The sequence below is a fragment of the Salmo trutta genome, chromosome 12 (assembly GCF_901001165.1).
Source record: "Salmo trutta chromosome 12, fSalTru1.1, whole genome shotgun sequence".
Classification (NCBI taxonomy): Eukaryota; Metazoa; Chordata; class Actinopteri; order Salmoniformes; family Salmonidae; genus Salmo; species Salmo trutta.
In genome coordinates, this window is record NC_042968.1 from 16,699,742 (window position 1) to 16,721,813 (window position 22,072).

Below are 22,072 nucleotides of genomic sequence, written 5' to 3' on the forward strand. Positions count from 1 at the left end.
ATTTTGAAAAGCACACACCTGTGTATATAAGGTCCCACAGTTGACAGTGCATGTCAGAGAAAAAACCAAGCCATGAGGTTGAAGGAATTGTCCATAGAGCGCCGAGACATGATTGTGTCGAGGTACAGATCTGGGGAAGGGTGCCCAAAAATTGTCTGCAGCATTGAAGTTCCCCAAGAACACAGTGGCCTCCATCATTCTTAAATGAAAGAAGTTCGGAACCACCGAGACTCTACGTAGAGCTGGTTTCCCGGCCAAACTGAGCAATTGGAGGAGAAGGGCCTTGGTCAGGGAGGTGACCAAAAACTCTGACAGAGCACCAGAGATCCTCTGTGGAGATGGGAGAACCTTCCAGAAGGACAACCATCTCTGCAGCACTCCACCAATCAGGCCTTTATGGTAGAGTGGCCAGGCGGAAGCCACTGACTCCTCAGTAAAAGGCACATGACAGCCCACTTGGAGTTTGTCAAAAGGCAGGAATCTCAGGAATCTCAGACCATGGGAAACAAGATTCTCTGGTCTGATGAAACCAAGATTGAACTCTTTGACCTGAATGCCAAGCATCACGTCTGGAGGACGGTGTTGGCAACATGGTGGTGGCAACATCATGCTGTGGAGATGTTTTTCAGCAGCAGGGACTGGGAGACTAGTCAGGATCGAGGGAAAGATGAACAGAGCAAAGTACAGAGAGATCCTTGATAAAAACCTGCTCCAGAGCGCTCAGGACCTCTGACTGGGACAAAGGTTCACCTTCCAACAGGACAACAACACTAAGCACACAGCCAAGACAATGGAGGAGTGGCTTCGGAACAAGTCTCTGAATGTCCTGTAGTGGCCCAGCCAGAGTCCGGACTTGAACCCGATCGAACATCTCTGGAGAGACCTGAAAATAGCTATACAGCAACGCTCCCCATCCAACCTGACAGAGCTTGAGAGGATCTGCAGAGAAGAATGGGAGAAACTCCCCAAATACAGGTGTGCTAAGGTTGTAGCGTCATACCCAAGACGTCTTGATGCTGTAATCGCTGCCAAAGGTGCTTCAACAAAGTACTGAGTAACCGAGTGCCTTGCCTAGTTAAATACAAAATAAATAAAAAATGAAAGGGTCTGAATACTTATGTTGAATAATTAAACTTGCAAAAATTTCTGAAAGCAGTTTTTGCTTTGTCATTATGGGGTGTTGTGTGTAGATTAGTGAGATTATTTTTTAAATCCATTTTAGAATAAGGCTGTAATGTAACAAAATGTGGAAAAAGTCAAGGGGTCTGAATACTTTCCGAATGCACTGTATGTTCTATATTTGTCTTCAGGCAGAAAACTTTACATGGGTCACTGCGCTTTGGAATTCCTGCCATAACATATCAGCAAAGAGTGAGACAGCGCTCCTTACTAAGAGTGGACACAGAGCAGAGCCAAACGGACAGTTCATCCAGAGCCTAATCTGTCCATTATATTGGTCAGTACTTACCACGATGCAGGGAGCTAACCAGGGTAAACACTGATTAAGACCGTTGCACAGAGGCTAATTGCCATTGTCTCAGATGCTGACTCAGCCACTGTACGATTTCCTAAACAATATGCTGCTCTCTAATTGCTATACACACTGCAATAAATAAAATACTGTACAATTTCTTCTACATTTCATGAGTTTATTAGAATGTAATGTGTTTGGTGGTTTTGTTCCTGAGGTTTCACTGTATATATTTTTTTTATTTCATCTTTTAGAAAAGGCGATTTGTGAGCGTAACAGACAGAACGGTCCTAAAATAGTATCAGACAACAGACATGCACTTCTTTCTCAAAAAGTGATTGCTCTGGCAGAGACACAGGCACAGACTTGGAAACAGACTCAGAAACACACAGTCATCACAGCACTAACAGGACTGCCATGTTCCTCCATTTTTCTCTCCCCCTTCTCCCCCTTAGCAGAAACACAGTCAGCTGCAAGTCACATGACCAGCTGCTAGCTCCAACTGAGCATGCTCAGGCCCCTCAGTGTTGTCAGGCAAAAAATAAGACGGCAGTATGAGCAGAGATCTGCAATAGATAAACACAGACATAGAGCAGCCACCGGGAAGCAGAGAGGCTGATACTGACAGGGAGCGAGAGGGAGGCAGCCATTTTGGCATTTACAATTCTCACTGCTGTTTTTTAAATCTTTTTTTTTTCATTTTTCATTCAGGGGGGACATAGCAAGGATATAAAAGCAGGTGTTCCCTTTAAGAGGGAAAGGATCAGGACCAAGGACAGCATCCTCCATCTCCATCCTCCATCTCCAGCTCCTGTATAGGTAAGTGTGTCGGACGGAGGAGAGGTGGGGGAGGGGGGAAAGCTGCATGCCTCTGCGTGTGTTTAATTCTCATTGAGGGGAGGGGGTCAGTTTGCATCTCTATCTGTATGTGAGATGACAGAGAGAGGCGAGAGGGGGGTCGGGACATGGCATTGCAGGCGGGAGAGGACGGGAGGAGGAAGGGGGGGTGATAATGGTGAGTGGGTTTGGGGGGGGGGCTTTCCAAAAGAGGACTGCTGAACATCCAGGAAATATGGAAAACCATTAATAGCAATAGGACGCATGATAAATACACTATAGTTGAAATGGAATGTGGTCTCGCTAGCGGCAGCTTCTGGTGAAACAAAATGGCTCAGTTTTGGGGAGAGATGAGGTCGCTGAGCTGAGTAAGCACAGAAGAAGAAGGGAGAGAGACAGAGAGAGAGACATAGTGTTTCTTCATTTTTATGGACTCATACGTATCTGGTAGAGGAGGCATCGTTGGATTTGTTGTTGACTCTTAACAGCCACAGGCTGTGTATGTGCTGTGAGTTTATTAGCGTGTTCTGTGCCAACAACCTGTATTCAACTATGAGCATCGTACAGAGGACAGGAGTCCATTACCATTATGTAATGCCCTCAGTGCATGTTATGTTTAGCTTAGGGGACACAATGTCTGATGTGTTTACATCTGAATGTAAAGATATGGCAGCTGAAATATGTGGAGGGAAGTACGGTATAATCTGGAACACGATTATGTTTTTGTTGGGAGCTGTTAGGGATATATCATAGATTCAGTTTGTAAAAGTACACACCTGGTACCATCTAGCACAGTGATCTCATCCTCTGAGGTCATTGTGAGGTCTGAGAGCTTAATGACTGATGATGATTGCTCTGTTAAAATATCACAATTTTAGGATGCTGAGAAAATGTCAAAAATGCCCTGAGAGAAATATATCCATCCCTGGCTTTAACTCCTAGTTCAGCCAGGGAAATCTTTTGCACAATTTCAATGATAGTTCCTAACAAAGACGATTCCTAAACTTGACAGTGCAGGTAATACAATGAAGTGATTTCATCAAATGGACTGCCCTTTCCTTACCTTTTGTACACAGATTGAAAAGGTTAGATGAAGATTCTGTTGAATATTCAGATGACCTAAACATAAAATAGTGCACAAAGCACAACACATAAAGCCTCTCTCTCTCTCCCACACACTCTCCGTCTTCGCTGTGATTAATGGGAGGGTGACAGACGGCAGAAGTGGCTGTTGCTAGGATACATGGCAAGGTGAAGTGCAGATGATTGAAAGAAAAAGGGAAAAGGAGGCCACCATTAGGAAGTGGCAATGCGGAAAACGTCATTGCATCATTGTTTAGTAAGCTGTGTTTATTAAAGGTAGATGCTTCGTGAAAATGCTGAAATAAGAGACATTACGGTAAGCGTATTGTTCTTGTTCCTCCTGTCTCTCATGCCAAATGATTAGGTACCACAGTTTGAGAGGAAGTCAGAGTGACCAGGCCGGACTTCAACCTCAGTCCCTCCACCTACATGGAGCTCAGCTGTTATGGATGGGAGAAGCCTAACCCTGTCTGAGAAACCCCTATGAACAACAGACCCGATGGTGAGACAACTCTTATAACACCATATCCAATGGTAGTATCATAGACGAAGTACTGTAGCCTCTGTTTATTATCAGACTGCAGTTATCATAATAGATACAGTCAGAATGGCTGATGTATGTAGATATTTAATAGATATATAAGGCGTGATGCCTTGCTGTCGATAGCTACTAAGCCAAACGAAAACATAATAGTGAATCGTCATACATGTTTTGCAAATAATGTATTGGATATCTGTGGCTTATTTCATGTCTAGTTGTACTTTGTTTATCCAAATGGGTCTCCGTCCATCCCTTTGACGTGATATAAAAAGCTTTATTTTGACGTCTTTTGAAGAACTGGCAGCTAAATGGACAGAGAGAGAAAAGATGGGAGATGGAGTGATAATAACTAGAATGGCGTTTCACATCTTTGTGTCTGTATGCCTGCAGGACATCAAAGGCCAGTCCTGGACTGATGAGGAATCAGATGGGGAGAATGAGTCGGAGCAGTTCCTCTATGGGATCCAGGTACCCAGGCCGTCATGACCTCCTCCCAGTCCTCCTATGTCATAATGACATCATTTCAACCAGTTTTGCCCGCTAGGCTCTTTGGTCCAATATAATCAGAATCATCACTTGGGCTCTTCAGAACTCCTTATTACATCAAATCCTATGTGACATACACAATATGTTAATCTTTCAATCAGCTTTTTTTACAAAAAGTTCTCTCTAAAGGCTCGAGTTGAAAGTACTATAAGTTCAGTCCTGTTTTAAATGCCTATTCTCCATTGGATTCAGACCATCGACCAATAGATGAGAGCCTGCTTGTAGGCACTGATATATGTGTGTGAGAACGAGACAGATAGAAGATCGAACTAGAGATAGAGAGACACACAGATACAGTCCTGTGAGACAGCACAACAGGAGACTGGCCCTGTACCTTGTCTAATACTACAGTCATTTCATACATGAGTATCAGAGCTAGCTCATATTACTGTAAATGGAGGCTACAGCAGCATCTCCATGGATAATTCAGTGGTCTGACCTCCAGGGGAGCTGTGCTGCTGACCTGTACCGACACCCCCAACTGGATGCAGACATCGAGGCAGTGAAGGACATCTATACCGACAGTGCTGTCTCTGTCAGGTACGACAGTACACACACAGTCTCCACAGCCAAGTCTGGAAACCAAGACCACTGACTGTTATTATCCTGATCAGTAAATACTTTGCTCCAGACAACATCAGATCCACCGAGATGTCGACGTTTCTTAGTATGGAAAAGCTGATCAGTTTATGTGATTATTAAATCTGTATGTTTGTTATTCTTCCTCTTTCAGAGAGTATGGAAAAGCTGATCAGTTTATGTGATTATTAAATCTGTATGTTTGTTATTCTTCCTCTTTCAGAGAGTATGGAAAAGCTGATCAGTTTATGTGATTATTACATCTGTATGTTTGCTATTCTTCCTCTTTCAGAGAGTATGGAACCATTGATGATGTGGACATTGACCTTCAGATTAATATCAGTTTCTTGGATGTGAGTTTTCATTTTATTTTCTATGGGCATTCCAGTATTACAATTCATCACAATAGACAGTGTATGTGTATATCATATGTGTGTGTGTGTGTTTGTGTATGTGTTTGTTCCAGGAGGAGGTGGCAACAGCCTGGAAGGTCATCCGAACAGAGCCCATCATTCTGAGACTGCGCTTCTCTCTCTCGCAGTACCTAGATGGACCGGGTGAGCAGAGCCCCAGTGGCTGTGCGTGTGTGTGTGCGAACGTTCGCCTGCCTGTGTTTGTGTGCCTGTGTATGTGTAATCAGAGCTGAGTTCTTCACTCCTATGTGTTGCATAATAATGAGTCATCTATTCTCAGAACCGTCAGTGGAGGTGTTCCAGCCCTCCAATAAAGAGGGCTTCAGCCTGGGCCTGCAGCTCAAGAAGTGAGTCCTACTCGAGTCACATGCCACTCAGCACGATTCCTCACATTTTGGTCAGAGAGGCTATCCATGGGTCCTACACTAATTTTACAAGATTTCCACAATTTTCAATGACACCTATACAACTTCTACTATCTATGCAAAAGTATGGGGACGCCCCTTCAGCCCCACCCATTGCTGACAGGTGAATAAATCGAGCACACAGCCATGCAATCTCCATAGACAAACATTGGCAGTAGAATGGCCTTACTGAAGTGCTCAGTGACATTCAATTGTCTGCCCTAGAGAGCTGCCCCGGTCAACTGTAAGTGCTGTTATTGTGCAGTGGAAATGTCTATGAGCAACAGTGGCTCAGCCACGAAGTGGTAGGCCACATAACGGGACCACAGAACGGGACCGCTGAGTGCTGAAGCGTGTAGCGCGTAAAAATTGTCTGTCCTCGTTTGCAACACTCAGTATGTGAGTTCCAAACTGCCTCTGGAAGCAATGTCAGCACAATAACTGTTCGTCGGGAGATTCATGAAATGGGTTTCCATGGCCAAGCAGATGCAAACAAGCCTAAGATCACCATGCACAATGCCAAGCGTCGGCTGGAGTGGTGTAAAGCTCGCCACCATTGGACTCTGGGGCAGTGGAAACACGTTCTCTGGAGTGATGAATCACGCTTCACCATCTGGCAGTCCGACGGACAAATCTGTGTTTGGCGGATGCCAGGAGAACACTACCTGCCCCAATGCATAGTGCCAACTGTAAAGGTTGAAGGAGGAGGAATAATGGTCTGGGGCTGTTTTTCAGAGTTCGGGATAGGCCCCTTTGTTCCAATGAAGGGAATCTTAACGCTACAGCATCCACAATTCTGTGCTTCCAACTTTGTGGCAACAGTTTGGGGAAGGCCCTTTCCTGTTTCAGCATGGCAATGCCCCCGTGCCCAAAGCGAGGTCAATACAGAAATGGTTTGTCTAGATCGGCGTGGAAGAACTTGACAGACCTCAACCCCACCGAATACCTTTGGGATGAATTGGAGCGCCGATTGCGAGCCCGGCATTATCGCCCAATATCAGTGCCCGATCTCACTAATTCTCAATGTGGCCGAATGGAAGCAAGTCCCCGCAGCAATGTTCCAACAAGAGTGGAGGCTGTTAAAGCAGCAAAGGGGGGACCAACTCCATATTAATGCACATGATTTTGGAATGAGATGTTCGACGAGTAGGTGTCCACATGCTTTTGGTCATGTAGTGTATATTATGTACCTAAATTTACAGTAGAGTCAATGACATCTGCTAATTGCAGCCAAATTCAGTGATTGTGACTGGTTGTGCTGTCTGCCCTATAGGATCCTGAGTACATTCACGTCCCAGCAGTGGAAGCATCTCAGTAATGAGTTCCTGAAGGCCCAGCAGGAGAAGAGACACAGCTGGTTCAAGGCCGGGGGAACCATCAAGAAGTTCCGCGCAGGACTAAGCATCTTCTCTCCCATCCCTAAGTATGGCTCCTATTACAGCTTCTAGTACTATCCCGGCTCCTATTACAGCTTCTAGTACTATCCCGGCTCCTATTACAGCTTCTAGTACTATCCCGGCTACTATTATAGCTTCACATTCATTATCCTGGTCAGATTTCAACATCACTGTCATCTCAGTAGTCAATGGGTACGTTCACATCTATTCAATAAAACAATTATTGTGAATACTCGGATTTAATGTAATATTTAGATTAAAACGTTTACATGGTTTGCAAGAAGAACAATTTCGCTTACAATCCTCTACGTGAACAGGCTTCCTGATGGAAAAATGTAGAAAATTGCCAATCAAAATAAACGTTCTATCACAGGGACCATGTTATTTTTGGGAAGCCTATTTGAGTTTGGGCATATAAAGTTTGTATGTGTAAACAATTTTAAAGACATTTTCCAAACTCGCTTCACTCGAGGGAGCACATGCGCAGATCAAATACAACACAGGAACTCAAATAAAGGTGTATACATGTCCTAGATTGCAAAAAAAATATTCTTACTTTGCTTGACCTTACACCGATTAGGATGATCAGAGTAAGGTGTTTACATGACTCATGCCAAACTCGGAGTATTGCCATAATCAGCTTAATATCAAATGATTAGTGTGCATGTAAACATACTCACTAATTAGTTGCTCTGAACTTTCGTGTTCGTATAATTTTCTTGCGTAGGTGTCTGAAGGACTGTCTGTATGTGTATGTACTGTATACCTCCAGGTCTATCCATGAATGGTATCTGGGTTGTCTGTGTGTGTGTGTTCCCAGGTCCCCCAGCTTCCCTCTGATCCAGGACACGGTTCTGAAGGGGAAGCTGAGTGTTCCAGAGCTGAGGGTGACCCGGCTCATGAATCGCTCCATCTCCTGCACCATGAAGAACCCAAAGGGGGAGCTGTTCAGCTACCCCCCCAACAGCCAGGTCGGAGGCCACCTCCCCTCACCACCACCATCACACACCCCTCTCCTGACTGGCCCTCTTACCCCTATACACATCAGCACAGACAACACAATATTTATTTCGTTTTATTTATTACGTTCATTTGGACGACAAAAACATACATCTCAGAAGTGAGAAGTGATGCATTGTACCAGATTTAGCTAACAGCTAACTTACATCTGCAGTCCCTGGGCAGGTGAACATGTAAACATTATATGCAGAAGGACAACATACATGCGTCAGGACATACAGACACGTTTCAAAACAGAGGTCAAGACAATACACATAAAAGTCATTCCACATATTGTTGTTGGACCTGAGTTGTAAAACACATAAACACACTGCGTGCACAATTATTAGGCAAATTGTATTCCTCAGGATAAATGTTATTGTTGAACAGACACAATGCTCTCAGTCAATCCAAAATGTTATTGAACCTCAAACCTGAACGTTTAACAAAGGAAAAGTGAGTTTTATCTTTCTCAGGGGAATATGTAAGCGTGCACAATTATTAGGCAACTAATTTACACAAATAATTTCTCCCAACTCACTTGTTTATTCTCCATTTTTAGAGTAAGTGTAACAAATAAGTAAAACAAAATGATAATTAAATAACATTTTTGGCCTTTCAAAAATATTCAGTGACCAATATAGCCACCGTTCCATCCATGGAGTCTGTCAGTTTCTTGATCTGTTCACGATCAACTTTCGCTGAAGCAGCAACCCCAGTCTCCCAAATGCTGTTCAAAGAGGTGTATTGTCTTCCCTCACTGTAAATCTCACGTTTGAGAAGGGCCCACAAGTTCTCAATAGGATTTAAGTCAGGTGAGGAAGGGGGCCAGGTCATTATTCGGGCATCATTGAGGCCCTTGCTTGCTAGACAAGCAGTGGAGTACTTGGATGCATGTGATGGAGCATTGTCCTGCATAAAGATCATGGCCTTCCTGAATGCTGAGGACTTCTTCCTGTACCACTGCTTGAAGAAAGAATGTTCCAGAAACTGGCAGTAGGTTTGGGAGTTGAGTTTCAGTCCATCTTCAACCTGAAAAGGTCCAACTACCTCATCCTTAATGATAGCAGCCCATATCAGTACCCCTCCTCCACCTTGCTGGCGCCTGACTCGAAGTGGTACCCTGTGTCCATTACTGATCCAGCCACGGGCCCATCCATCTGGTCCATCAAGAGTCACTCTCATTTCATCTGTCCATAAAACCTTACAAAAATCTGTCTTCAGGTATTTCTTTGCCCAATCTTGACGCTTCAACTTGTGAATCTTATTCAGTGGTGGTCACGTTTCAGCCTTCTTGACCTTGGCCATGTCTCTGAGCACTTGACACCTTGTACTTCTGAACACTCCAGGTAGGTTGCAGTTCTGGAATACGGTGGCGCTGGAGGATAATGGGTTCCTGGTAGTTTGATGTTTAATTCTTCTCAAGTCTTTTGCAGTTAATTGGCGCCTTTTCTTCCCCATGCGTTTTTTGCGCCCCAGTTGACTATTCACAACAAAACGTTTGATTGTCCGGTGGTCACGCCTCAATAGTTTAGCTATTTAAAGAGTGTCGCATCCGTCTGAAAGGCATTTTACAATTTTTGACGTTTCAGTGTCAGTTAAATTTCTTTTTTGGCCCATTTTACCTGAGGTAATGAAGCTGCCTAATAATTATGCACACCTTGATATAAGGTGTTATTCACTTTCGCCACACCCTCCCTCATTACACAAATACATATCACCTGAAAATTATTATATCCAATATGCATTCAAGTTTATATGGTTCGGAGTTGGAAAATGTGCCTAGAAATAATGATAAGATTAGAATACTCATGAAATTGCACATTTGTGTGTTTTGATGGGTATTCTATTTAAAAAAGTCACTGTGACCTTCCAGCTAGCTAGAACAGTCAAACACAATATCAGAAAGTGCATGAATTCAGAGCATTACTCGTAACAAGCAACTATTTCCCCATTCTATTATTCATACTATCTAATTGTTTTCTCGCTTTGAACTACCTGAGAACTTTGACTGTTCCCGTCCCCCTAACCAACACACCTACAGTACTGTACCTACCTTCCTTCCTGAGCCTCTCCCTACCCATACCTGACATGGCTGGCGCCGTGTCCCATAATGCTTTGTCTTCACTGTACCCATCAGACTGTGGCTGTCCCGGCGGCCAGGGCCCCAGCGCAGATTACCACGAGGCAGCTGATTGAATTGTTTTTCTCATCCCAGGCGGGCGGCCACTGCAAGAACATCCCTACCTTGGAGTATGGCTTCTTAGTACAGGTATATAAGACCTCAAGGACAAAGCTAGGGCCCTAATAGGCTTTTAGTTCACTCTGAACGTCCTTCCAAAACAACTCCAAAGCACAAACACTGATAGGACTATCAAGTCAATTACACTTACAAGAGGTAGAGGACATAGTATGTGCTTAAAGAAGGTCTCCACCTCTGTTTATTTGATTCATGAAAGTTGAAATGAGGAAGTGTTTTATCTATCAAATTATTTTAGATTCAATGTATTTACTGTGCGCGTGTATAATGGGTTTGTTTCAACCCTGGGTAAAGTGACAGACTAAAGCGTTGATAAGAGGCCAAGTCAGCTGATGATGTCATCATAGGAGAGTGATATATGGGGCTGGAGGAGAGGAGGGAGTGATTGGCAGGAAAACCATGTTTTGTCTCCTGACAGATAATGAAATACTCTGAGCAGAGGATCCCCACTCTCAATGAGTACTGTGTGGTCTGTGACGAGCAGCACGTCTTTCAGAATGGATCCATGTTGAAGGTAGACCGCATTAAAAAAAACATACAGTGTGAAGTGAATGTTAAAATGTAAACGTTTCAATGAAGTTATGAGCAAGTTTCTTTGTTTCACTCAGATTGATGTTTGTTTGTGTGCGTGTGTGTACCACTTGCCCTGTGTGTGTGTGTGTGTGTGTGTGTGTGTGTGTGTGTGTGTGTGTGTGTGTGTGTGTGTGTGTGTGTGTGTGTGTGTGCACAGCCGGCTGTGTGCACTAGAGAGCTGTGTGTGTTCTCCTTCTACACTCTGGGTGTGATGTCAGGAGCAGCAGAGGAAGTGGCCACTGGAGCAGAGGTGACTGCCTGACTAACACACACACTTTCTCTATCCCCGTCTCGTCTGCCTGTCCCTGTCTATGTGGTGATAACTGATCGGCTTTCATGTTGATCCCTAGGTGGTGGATCTGCTGGTGGCTATGTGTCGGGCTGCTCTGGAGTCTCCTCGTAAAAGTATCATCTTTGAACCCTACCCGTCTGTGGTCGACCCCAACGACCCCAAGACTCTGGCCTTCAACCCAAAGGTTACTACTGTTGCTGTGGTTACACACCACGATACATGTTGTCTGGTATATGTGATAACATTCTAAAACATTACTTTGGGCTCATTAAATGGGTTGTAGATATTAATCCAATGTTTTTCTCTCTCCCGGTCCTTCTGACGCCTGTCTCTGTGGCTCCCTCTTGCTCCCTGGTCACAGAAGAAGAACTATGAGAGATTGCAAAAAGCACTGGACAGTGTCATGTCCATCCGCGAGATGACCCAGGTACTGAGGAGGGGGGAGGCTGGGATGAAGGAAGGGCAGTCCTGTGCTGTGAAAAGAGACTACATATGTGTTGTTGCATTGAATCGTCTCCTTGTCATATTTAGATTTGGTAGTCTAGTGACGAAAGGATAGTGGGGTGTGAAATAATGAAAGCTGTCTTTTCCAGGGCTCATATCTGGAGATTAAGAAACAGATGGACAAACTGGACCCTCTGGCTCACCCTCTACTGCAGTGGTAGGTAGAAGGTCTCTGCTTACACCTCCTGCGATCTAAACCTCCAACCCTGTTCTGCCTCTTTCACAAATCTATTTCTTTCTTCTCCCCACCCTATCCCGTCTTCTCTCCTCTCCTCCCCCCCCTCTCTCCCTCTCTCCCTCTCTAGGATCATATCCAGTAACAGATCCCATATCGTCAAGCTGCCTCTGAGTAGGGTATGAATAACACAGATCTCTGGTGTCTGCTCTTCCTCGTAACTGTTTCCGTGTGTTCTCCACTACATGATTCTCTATTCTTTCTCTCCTTCCCTCCGTCTCTCTCTCTCTCTGTCCTATAGCAACTGAAGTTCATGCACACATCCCACCAGTTCCTATTACTCAGCAGCCCGCCTGCCAAGGAGGCACGCTTTCGCACGGCCAAGAAGCTCTACGGCAGCACCTTTGCCTTCCAGTGAGTCCCCTATCTCTCCCCTAAGGGTGCCACTCCCCTGTAGTGGTCCCATATACAGTATTTGGCAGCACCAACCTCCCCTTAACCAAAGACTCCCACATTCAGAATAGGTACTATGTTTTATTAAGTTTGAGATAACTTTATTCATAAATTGTACACAAAGTCCAACCGAAATGTATCCCATCCCCTCCCAAAGACACTCAAACATACAGGTTGGAGAGGCTGGAGCAGGGGGTTGCCACACTGGGCGCCCGTGGAGCAGTTGTTGTGGATGTTTAAGTGCCTTGCTCAAGGGAACAATGGCAGGCAACGGTATTTAGGATTAGATACCAGCTGCTGGGTCGCATCTCTAACTGCTAGGCTACCTGCTGCCCAGTCTTATAGACAGAGACAACACATAATATAGTCCCACATAGCTGGTAGTTACAGCATCCACCAGCTGACAGCACAGTGAGCAGACACCACACCCTGTTTTCCCAGCAGCACTGGGTCCCTGATGTAGAGATATCAGTGTGAGCAGCAGATAGAGTCAGGCAGCCATGCCGAAAGCAGAAGCAGAAGCATCCATGGGACTATCTCAAAGCAATCAGAACTGTCTCAGTCCCTCAGGCAGCTAGCCGATTTAAATTCAACAACCACTCCTCTTCAACTTTGTCTCTGCTAAGAATAACAGCATGGCTACCCTGTTTCACCCCTGGGGTTTATTTGAAGACAATAAGAGATGAGAGACGGTACAGTTTGATGTATTCCCACTGAGACTTGTATTGACGTAACATCCTGCTGTTGAAAGGAGAAGGAGGGGTGATATAATATCAGGAGGTTTCTGAGCTGTTCTTGTGCTGTAGGTCATTCTGCTGTTTTTAGCAAACAAACACGCCAAGTTTAGAAAATGTGAGAAAATAGAATTACTATCTCCTCGTACAATCAGCCAAAACCAAAGTGTAAACAGACTTATTGCATTGCCAATAAGATGTAGATATCTGACGGGCATGAATGCTTTACTCGAGGTACAGTATAATAATATGTCCATAAATGGTTGGCATGCAAACGTGGAAATAATTCCGTTTTGAAGTCTCTCTGCACTGCGTTGTTGGAGCCTTTAGAAAGCACTGGCCACACATGAGAGGCCCTGTTTGAGGAAGAAGTGTTCAGTATTCACAGCTCTCCTTATCTCTCTCTCTCCCTGCACCTGCTCTAGTGGTTCCCATATAGAGAACTGGCACTCCGTTCTGAGAAATGGACTAGTCAATGCGTCTTATACCAAACTGCAGGTATGTAGATCCAGCAGTTGGCTGAAGTAAGACGCGTCCTCCCTTGGACAGAGCCTGTCTGTTCTCCTCACACACAGTGCAGGTTGGCTGTCCAGCTGATCCATTTTGACAGTAACGGATGCCAGGTTTCTCTGTCATTGTATTGGACGCTTTAAAATGCCAGGCCCACCGGTAATTTTCCCCTGGCATATGTCGAGCACTTCCTGTTTCCTGCTCTGACAGCAGTGGACGCCACACCTCTTCCTGTCCTGATAGAGAGGCGGAGGGGCTGTGTTGTCTGCTGGGCGCTGGGGGTTACCAGTCGGCCTGGCTGGAGGCGTGGCTGCCTGGGTTGACCACTAAGAGCACTGAGTAGACTAGGTCAGAGGTTACGACTGCTGCCCCGCCCCATGTCTGTTTCGCTATGAGGATCCACAGAGTGGGTGAGTGGGTGAGTGGGTGAGGGATCCAAGGAAGGTCAGTAACGGTCATCACCTATACTGTCTCTCTTATTTACCTCTATGCTGATCCTAATGATGTTTAATATGTATATGGTTGAACCTCCTGGTAGTTCAAGACCCTGTACAAGACATTAAACCATATGCATGACAACGCCATCTCGCTCCTTCCTGTTATTATATTATGCTGTATGCATCTTTGAAGACTCGTCTTTCATCCCCTTGTTCTGCATCCCTCGCTCTCTCTCTCCCTCCTCCTCACCTTGAGCGTTTGTTTGTTCATTCTCTCACTCCTTCAGCTCGCACAGCAAATCTCATTGTGTCTCTGTCTCTCTCTCTCACGCCGCCCGTCAGATGTCGTCTCTGTCTCCCAGCCCTCATTCTGTTTTCTAAACTCAGAAGGGATTCTTCTTTCTCCATCCAGTTCTTCCTCCACTCTCACAAAGTATTTCTGTGGGTGTCACCTCTTCACTGGAGCTGAAACTCCCTCTACTCTGCCATGGATGTCCATCAAACATTCCCCGTCTTCATCATCCTCCTCATCCTCCCCTTGTTCTGTCGCCGTGCGTTCTGGTGTAGCTCCACGTCGTTATGGATGATTTACATGAATGTTCAGACTTCTACATGGACGTGTGTTACCTCACCTCAGCATCTTATGAGGTCTCAGTGGGTAGTGGAACAGGAGACTATGTGGTCCTACAATAGTCAATGTACTGCACTTCAGGCAGGTTTCTTTTTCTATTGCACTTCACCTCGTGGTTCAGCATAGAGCCCACTGTGTTCTACCTTCTACCTTCTCTCTGCACTGCTACCTCTCCGTGCGTGTCTCTCTCTTGTGTGTATGTGTGTGTGTGTGTGTGTGTGTGTGTGTGTGTGTGTATGAGCGTGTGTGTCTGAGTGTATGTTCCTCTGGCAGTGTGTCTTTGAGTGTGTGTCTCTTGAGTGTGTGCCGTGCTGGTGGGCTCTCAGTGATTCTTCCCCTTGCTCTTTTCAACGCAAGCTGCATGGTGCAGCCTATGGAAAGGGTATCTATCTCAGCCCCATCTCCAGCATTTCCTTTGGATACTCAGGTAGGAATGATCCTCTGTCCTGCAGGCTATTGATCCTCTGTCCTCTCTCTCTGTCGCTTTATCTGTCGCTCTGTTTCTCTCTCTCTGTCTCTCTATCGCTCTGTCTTTCTCTCTCTGTCTCTTTCTGTTTCTGTCTCTCTCTCTCTCTCTTTTTCTCTCTCTCTCTCTCGGTCTGTCTTTCTCTCTCTCTCTGTCGCTCTGTCTCTCTCTCTCTGTCTTTGTCTCTCTCTGTCTCTGTCTCTCTCCGTCTCTCTCTCTTTGTCTCTGTCTCTCTCTGTCTCTGTCTTTTTCTCTGTCTCTCTCACCCCTCGTCCTTCAAACTGTTGGTTGTGTCTGCTCTCTTTGTTCAGCTGACTTGTCTCTGTCTCTGGTACAGTCCATCTTCATCTTTGGGTTGGGTTCACCTACCTGTGCTGTCCCTGCACTACATTGTCCTGTGTGTCCACTGTGGGACTGCTGGTCTGGTCTGTATGTGTCTGACTCTGTGCAATGCATATCACACTGTGCTGTGATCATGTTGTCTGTCACATACTTCTTCGTCAGATGATAAAGAAAAATCATTGTCGGACCAAAACGCAGCGGGGTTATGTGCACTCATCTTCTTTTATTAAATTGGCAAAGAAGGAAAAACCAAAATAAACACGTACACAATGACGAATAACAGGCTGGTAAGGCATAAAAGCTATATCTAGCACAATCTCCCACAAACTACCAACACAAACACATACCTATATATAGGACTCTCAATCAGAGGCAACTAGGAAACACCTGCCTCCAATTGAGAGTCCAACACCCAATGACCTAAACAAAGAAATACTAATACTAGAATGAACGTAGAAATACAAAACATATAACATAGCCCAAAACCCGGAAATAATAAATCAAACACCCTTCTAAACAACCAACCACCCCGAACCACATAAAACAAATACCCTCTGCCACATCCTGACCAAACTACAATAACAAATAACCCCTATTACCGGTCAGGACGTGACATTGTCATCTGATGTCATCTAGTTTTGTGTGCATGTGTGTCCAGGTCTAACTGGGTAAGCAAGCAGCCATCTTTAAGTAAGGTTGAGCAATACCCTGACCCTATGCCATCCTCACCTGTTGTTCCATCAACAGAACTCAACGTATGTTCAGCCCCAGTACAGCTCTGACCAGCTTTGCGTTTGTTTACATCCGTGTGTGTGTTCAGGGATGGGTAAAGGACAGCACCGCATGCCCACCAAAGATGAGCTGGTGCAGCGTTACAACCGTATGAATACCATTCCACAGGTGCAGTGTCTGATGGTGAGAGACTCATACACGTAGGACTTACAACCATTTGCCCTTTTTAGACGTGTCCGAGCATTACATCATGTTCTGTATTGACTGCTTTCACAGAGCCGTCCTATCCAGTCAAGGTTTCTCCAGAGCCGGAATCTAAACTGCATTGCCCTTTGTGAAGGTAAATTCTGTACCACATTAAATGTATAGACTAGCTTGATCAATTTGAGCCATCGTTCTTGGTCATGAGGTGGTGTGTTTTGTTAACGATGACCCCTCCATGTCTCGCTGTCTGCCTGTCTCAGTGATCACGTCCAAGGACCTGCAGAAGCACGGCAACATCTGGGTGTGTCCTGTGTCCGACCACGTCTGCACGCGCTTCTTCTTCGTGTGAGTAACCTCGTCCTGACTCTTTATCGTTCCCCTGGAAATCTACGTGACACGTTGGTTCCGTCTGTTGTCTGTAAAGTTGTTTTTGTGTTTCAGTAAGACGTTCCACAACCATGTAACAAAATAAGGAACAATAAAAACATGACTCACAGAAAGACAGCGAGATAACGGACACATTGTTTAATCTTATGTGAACGGTCACCTCTGTGTTGCAGGTATGAGGACGGCCAGGTGGGAGATGCCAACATCAACACCCAGGAGCCCAAGGTGCAGAAGGAGATCATGCGTGTGATCGGCACTCAGATCTACTCCAGCTAATGGAGGCTCCCCGGGGGGCCCTTGGAGGAACAGGTCTGTACTGAAGATATAAATACAGACAGACATTTGGGAAACACAAACTCAGACCAGATGAGGGAGGTTGATGATCTTTACGCCTCATATCTACAGTCTCTTTCCCGTTCCTCACTTGTTATTCCACTGCTTTCTGTTCTCCCTGTGTAACAGTTCCTCCTTTGTGCTCCAGTGAGCCACACCCGTGGGCTAGATAGTGCCGGAGGACACAGGGATGAATGAAGGAAACCTTAGCTGGGTTGGTTTGCCACACACACACCCACTCTGAGCTGAAGAGCACGAACACAGTCACTTCCCTTTCGGCCCCTGGTCTCTCATTCCCTCCTGAGCCACTGTCAAGTCTCATCCACTCTCTTTTATCAGCAGCAAATTTGAGAATCCTTTGGACTATGTATCAATATTCATCAGTTCTCATTGTGAATATCTAGAAGAAGAACAAAGAATCATGTATTGTTTATTACGTCCCCCTGTGGGTGTTGAATGATGGATCTACATGTATAGAAGTTTGTTCTTTTATTGTGTTTGCGAAGGCATTATCACAGTGATACGTTTATTTCCTATTCTTTGACTAATGACATACATTAAAGGGCCAAGATGCAATTATCCCCGGGGAAAAGCACTGTTCTACCATGCCTCGTCATGTAGTGGGCCAGTTTGTCTTCAGATAGCACAGACAGAGGGACCAGAAGCCCTCTGGTTGAGTAACGTGATCGTATGTTACACAGGAGAATCCGTCACTAGCTAATATTGTTACCAGTCTGTCAGGAGAGACACAGACAGACACAGTACAGCCTGCTCCCTCTGTAGACTAAAGGCTTTTCTTGTCTTCTCCTGACGTTTCATTTAGGGAAATTAGACCGGAGAGTCAAAATGATGACACAGAGAATACTGGTGCCCTCTAGACTGCTGAATCTGAGAGAGCAGGATGCCAAACCCATAGCAACACTCTTCTTAGAGAAATCACACTTGACAAGAGGAGCTGTTCTGCCATGGCCATAGACTTATCTTTGTGACTTGCTCCATAAAGTACAGTCCATCCCACTCTGAGAGACTAGGGCAGTGACCCCCAGGTGAATCCATGCCCTACAGCCCACTATCCCTCCCTAGTTATTAAATGGCTATGGCCCTATCCACAGGACACTGGATGTTGTTGTGATTTACTTACATATTTATGGTTTACCTTGGGGAACGGCAACCCTGTGTATAATTTACCCTGTTTATCAATTAGTTGTATGTATGTGTGGGTTATTCGTATTTTCTGTACTATAGTACATTATACTGGACTTATTCAACATTTGCCTAGCCCAGATAAAATGTTCTGTCTCTCTCTCTCTCTCTCTCTCTCAGACTGTCTCAAGGTCTACCTGTCTAGTGTGTAGAAAGATCGGGAACCACAGAAAGATTTATATTTGGCGTAAAAGTAAACTAAACTACTAAATGTCCCTTATGCTAAAATATCTTCACTAGGACATACATACTGTACATGACTTGGCAATAGGTGCTGGGTACAAATGCAGAGCGGCATTGGTGTTGAACAACAACAGCAAGAGTGTATTGTAAATGTAAATATGGACTAGAGAAGGAGAAAATGTACTGTTGGGAGAGAAATGACTCTATCTGCACAAGTCAAGTATTGTTTGTAGAGATGGAAAGACTGGCGGAAACATCTCACCCAGCCTTCACTATCCAGTGCTCCTTCTGGCTGTGGTATGTAGGGCCCGTTGACAGCTGATACCTATTGTCCCCCCATAAAGAGTGACTGTATTCAGATCCCTATCTGTTCTTTTCCCTCTCTGTCAGTGGTGTGTTCATGATGGTGACGACGATGGAAAGATATGATGAAAGGAATGAATAAAGATTTTGCACAATTTTAATAATAGTCTCCTTTTCTTTTCGTAATGTTTTAGAGAGTCGTCGATTGCTTTGTGGAACGGAAAGGGTGTTGTTACCGTAAGATGTTACATGAAAATATGCACTGGTGTCTGGTAGACTGCAGGGGGCGTCCTCACTCCGTGTGACTACCCAGACGTGATTACTGTCCACCATTCCAACTGTTGTAGCAGTGTCTCACTGCTGTGAGGATCAATGGCAGTTTTATTAAACATCTAACTTCATCAATGAAAAATAACATTTATAGGCTAAAGCCACTCTGGTGTACAGGTGCATCGTGGCGATGCCAATAATTGTGGGGTTTGTGAGGTTGTGGGGTTTGGTCAGACGAATGCATTAACAGGAGACCTGTTTGTTGTTTGTTGGTGTTGGTGTTGGTAGGTAGGTGCTCATATGATGTCAGCAGGGAGCACTTTTCCCTTGCAGAGAGGGGTTGTTAAGACCTGTTCTCCAGCCAAATTCCCACTCTGACTCTCTAAATCTGACCGTAGAAAACTCTCCTCTGAAACTGCCTGAGCCCAGCGCTGCCACTCCACAGCAAAACTCTAATATGATGGGCTTTTTGGCACCGAAATGGCTGCTGTGTTTCACAAGTGGTGAATGTGGAGAGAGAGAGAGCATTGAAGTACTACAGTGAAGTACTTACAGGCCCTTGAAAGGCACTTAATGTGTGTATTTGCGGGAACAGTAATTGAGCCCCTCCCGTTCATATTGACCCATTTGACAGGCGCTGTGTTCGGGGGCCTTGTGTTTGAGTGAAATGTCTTTATTTCTGTGACTGGCAGATGATGTGTATGGTTCCCATGCTGCTGTGATCTTACACATGCTGCGTCACGTTGGACACAGGCCCTGGGTTTGGCTCTTCCCCTCAGCAGTACAGCCAGTTGGCTGTTAGCTCAGAGCCCAGAGTGTGGGGCTGTGCTGGCCTGCTGTAATACAACAACCGTCCACTGTGGGGAGCTCTGGTGTCACTCACCTCAGAACCCTCTCTCTCCCTCTGTCTCTCTACCTCGCTCTCCCTACCTGCCAGACACACATACTCACACAGACACACACACACTAACACACACACACACACACACACACATCAGATCACACAGACGCTGGTTGTTTAGTTTAGCGGGATAAAAAGGTGGTGATGTGAGACGTGAGGGCAGCAGAGAGTTAGCAGAGGTGTCTGGCCCTCTCGGAGGCGTCGTCGACACGGTCAGCTCTCTGCCTCTTGCTCCCATACCTGTGTAATTAGTGTGACCATTTCATTCCCGCACAAAAGGAGCAATTAAGGGGAGTTGTTTAATCACCCACACTTTTATAGAGCTCGGGGGTTCTTCGCTTGCAGCTCCAGCCCCGAGTCTGGAGTGGCGGCAGACAGGAGTGACAGAGGAGGTTGCCGGTTTAACAGGGCGTTAAGGGTTTCCTCCCAGTCAGACTCTATATGTCTACGCTACCTGAACTCCTGGTGCAGGGGGGACAATGGACAGACATTCACACACACACACACACACACACACACACACACACACACACACACACACACACACACACACACACACACACAGGGATAGATCAGCAGCTCTAACGCAATAAAGACCAGCCCAAAGACACTGCATTACACAAGGAGCAACCAGTACAGTTCCCCTAGAAACCTTAACAATGTTCAGATTGAATTGGTGGCCTTTACTTCATAATATGATGTGTGTGTGTGTGTGTGTGTGTGTGTGTGTGTGTGTGTGTGTGTGTGTGTGTGTGTGTGTGTGTGTGTGTGCGTGTGTGGATTTAAATGATTGGGCGGTTGCACTTTTCCCCTGTCTATTCCCTGAGGGGGAGTGTGAGGTGAGAAGGGTACATGTTGCTTTAAAATATCACAAACTGGGAGTGAACAGCACCACTGTGCATATCGACCCAGAGAGAGAAGGGTGAGGGGGTGGGAAAAAGCACACCAGCTCTGCTCATAAAGCCAACAGCTGCGTGGGTAATGTTTTGTGACACACAGCCTTTCCGAGCCCTTCTGTTTCCCCCAGTGCCAGGAGACGCCATTTTCCGTTGTCACAAATGTCTCTGCCATTCACCCCCTAAGTCTTAATTATCACTTTGAGATTTTGGCCACGTTTTGCACATGATGGTGTATGGATCCATGTGCATGCTGTATAATTCTACTCCGCGATTTACAAGTGCCGTTTATTACAATCGGCAGTGCCGCCTCTTTAACACTGGCAGCCCTCTCCAGAAAGACTCCAGGAACAAAAGACCAGGGCAATCTGGCAGCCACAGGGCTTTGACTACTGCCTCTGCCATGGCCCATCTCCTCCCCTCCTTCTCCTTCTCTCTCTCTATTTCTATCTTCTGTCTGACTATCCTCTTCTCTCTCTCTCTCTCTCTCTCTCTCTCGCTCCCCCACATCGTCACTAATTTATCTGTTTTTATTTGCTCTCTCATTTATTAATTACATTTTTTGTGGTTCAGAGAAATAGTTGAAATTGGCCCCTATCTTGCTTGAAGCAGAGAGGAGAGGAAAGAAGCTAATGTGGATTTTCCGTCCTCGTCCTCCTCCTCGTCCTCCTTCATGTAATTCATTTTGGATTAATTCTTCTGTCTTCTGAGACAATCCTAGTTCTTTATTATTTCCACTTCACAGGCTTAATGACATCCACACATCACATCCCCTGTCTGCTAACATCACACCTGGCAAACAGACAGACGCTAGCTAGCTCTCCCCTGATTGAACTACCCTCCATGTTAGCTGCTCCAGCTCAGTTAGCCTGCAGGCTTCTGTCTGGAGAGAGACAGGACACCCAATGGAAGTCTGTTGTCTGTTAATGTGCCACCTCGGCCCCCTCACTTCATACTGTAGCGCTTGTAGAACCTCAAGAGAGAAATGAGAAAGCCATATGTTCCATTAACAT

General features: G+C 45.5%; 1 protein-coding gene across 5 annotated transcripts; it reads left to right on the forward strand.

Moving 5' to 3' along the window:
* The first annotated feature begins 2,043 nt into the window (after nucleotides 1-2,043).
* LOC115203032 (protein mono-ADP-ribosyltransferase PARP6) lies at nucleotides 2,044-19,158 on the forward strand. Of its 5 annotated transcripts, XM_029767311.1 has the most exons (24): nucleotides 2,044-2,290; nucleotides 3,756-3,893; nucleotides 4,323-4,400; nucleotides 4,909-5,018; nucleotides 5,350-5,410; nucleotides 5,524-5,614; nucleotides 5,751-5,817; nucleotides 7,148-7,297; nucleotides 8,092-8,242; nucleotides 10,411-10,542; nucleotides 10,949-11,044; nucleotides 11,261-11,353; nucleotides 11,454-11,579; nucleotides 11,757-11,822; nucleotides 11,989-12,056; nucleotides 12,205-12,253; nucleotides 12,376-12,488; nucleotides 13,687-13,759; nucleotides 15,197-15,266; nucleotides 16,468-16,562; nucleotides 16,656-16,719; nucleotides 16,844-16,928; nucleotides 17,144-17,279; nucleotides 17,433-19,158. In XM_029767311.1, the coding sequence occupies exons 2-23, from the start codon at nucleotides 3,891-3,893 to the stop codon at nucleotides 17,244-17,246; spliced, it is 1,944 nt and encodes a 647-aa protein (XP_029623171.1). In that variant the 5' UTR covers nucleotides 2,044-2,290; nucleotides 3,756-3,890; the 3' UTR covers nucleotides 17,247-17,279; nucleotides 17,433-19,158. The 5 variants fall into 5 exon arrangements, with proteins under 5 accessions (XP_029623171.1, XP_029623170.1, XP_029623173.1 ...); XM_029767310.1 differs by having other exon boundaries at nucleotides 17,144-19,158; XM_029767313.1 differs by having other exon boundaries at nucleotides 11,760-11,822; nucleotides 17,144-19,158.
* The last annotated feature ends 2,914 nt before the right edge of the window (nucleotides 19,159-22,072 follow it).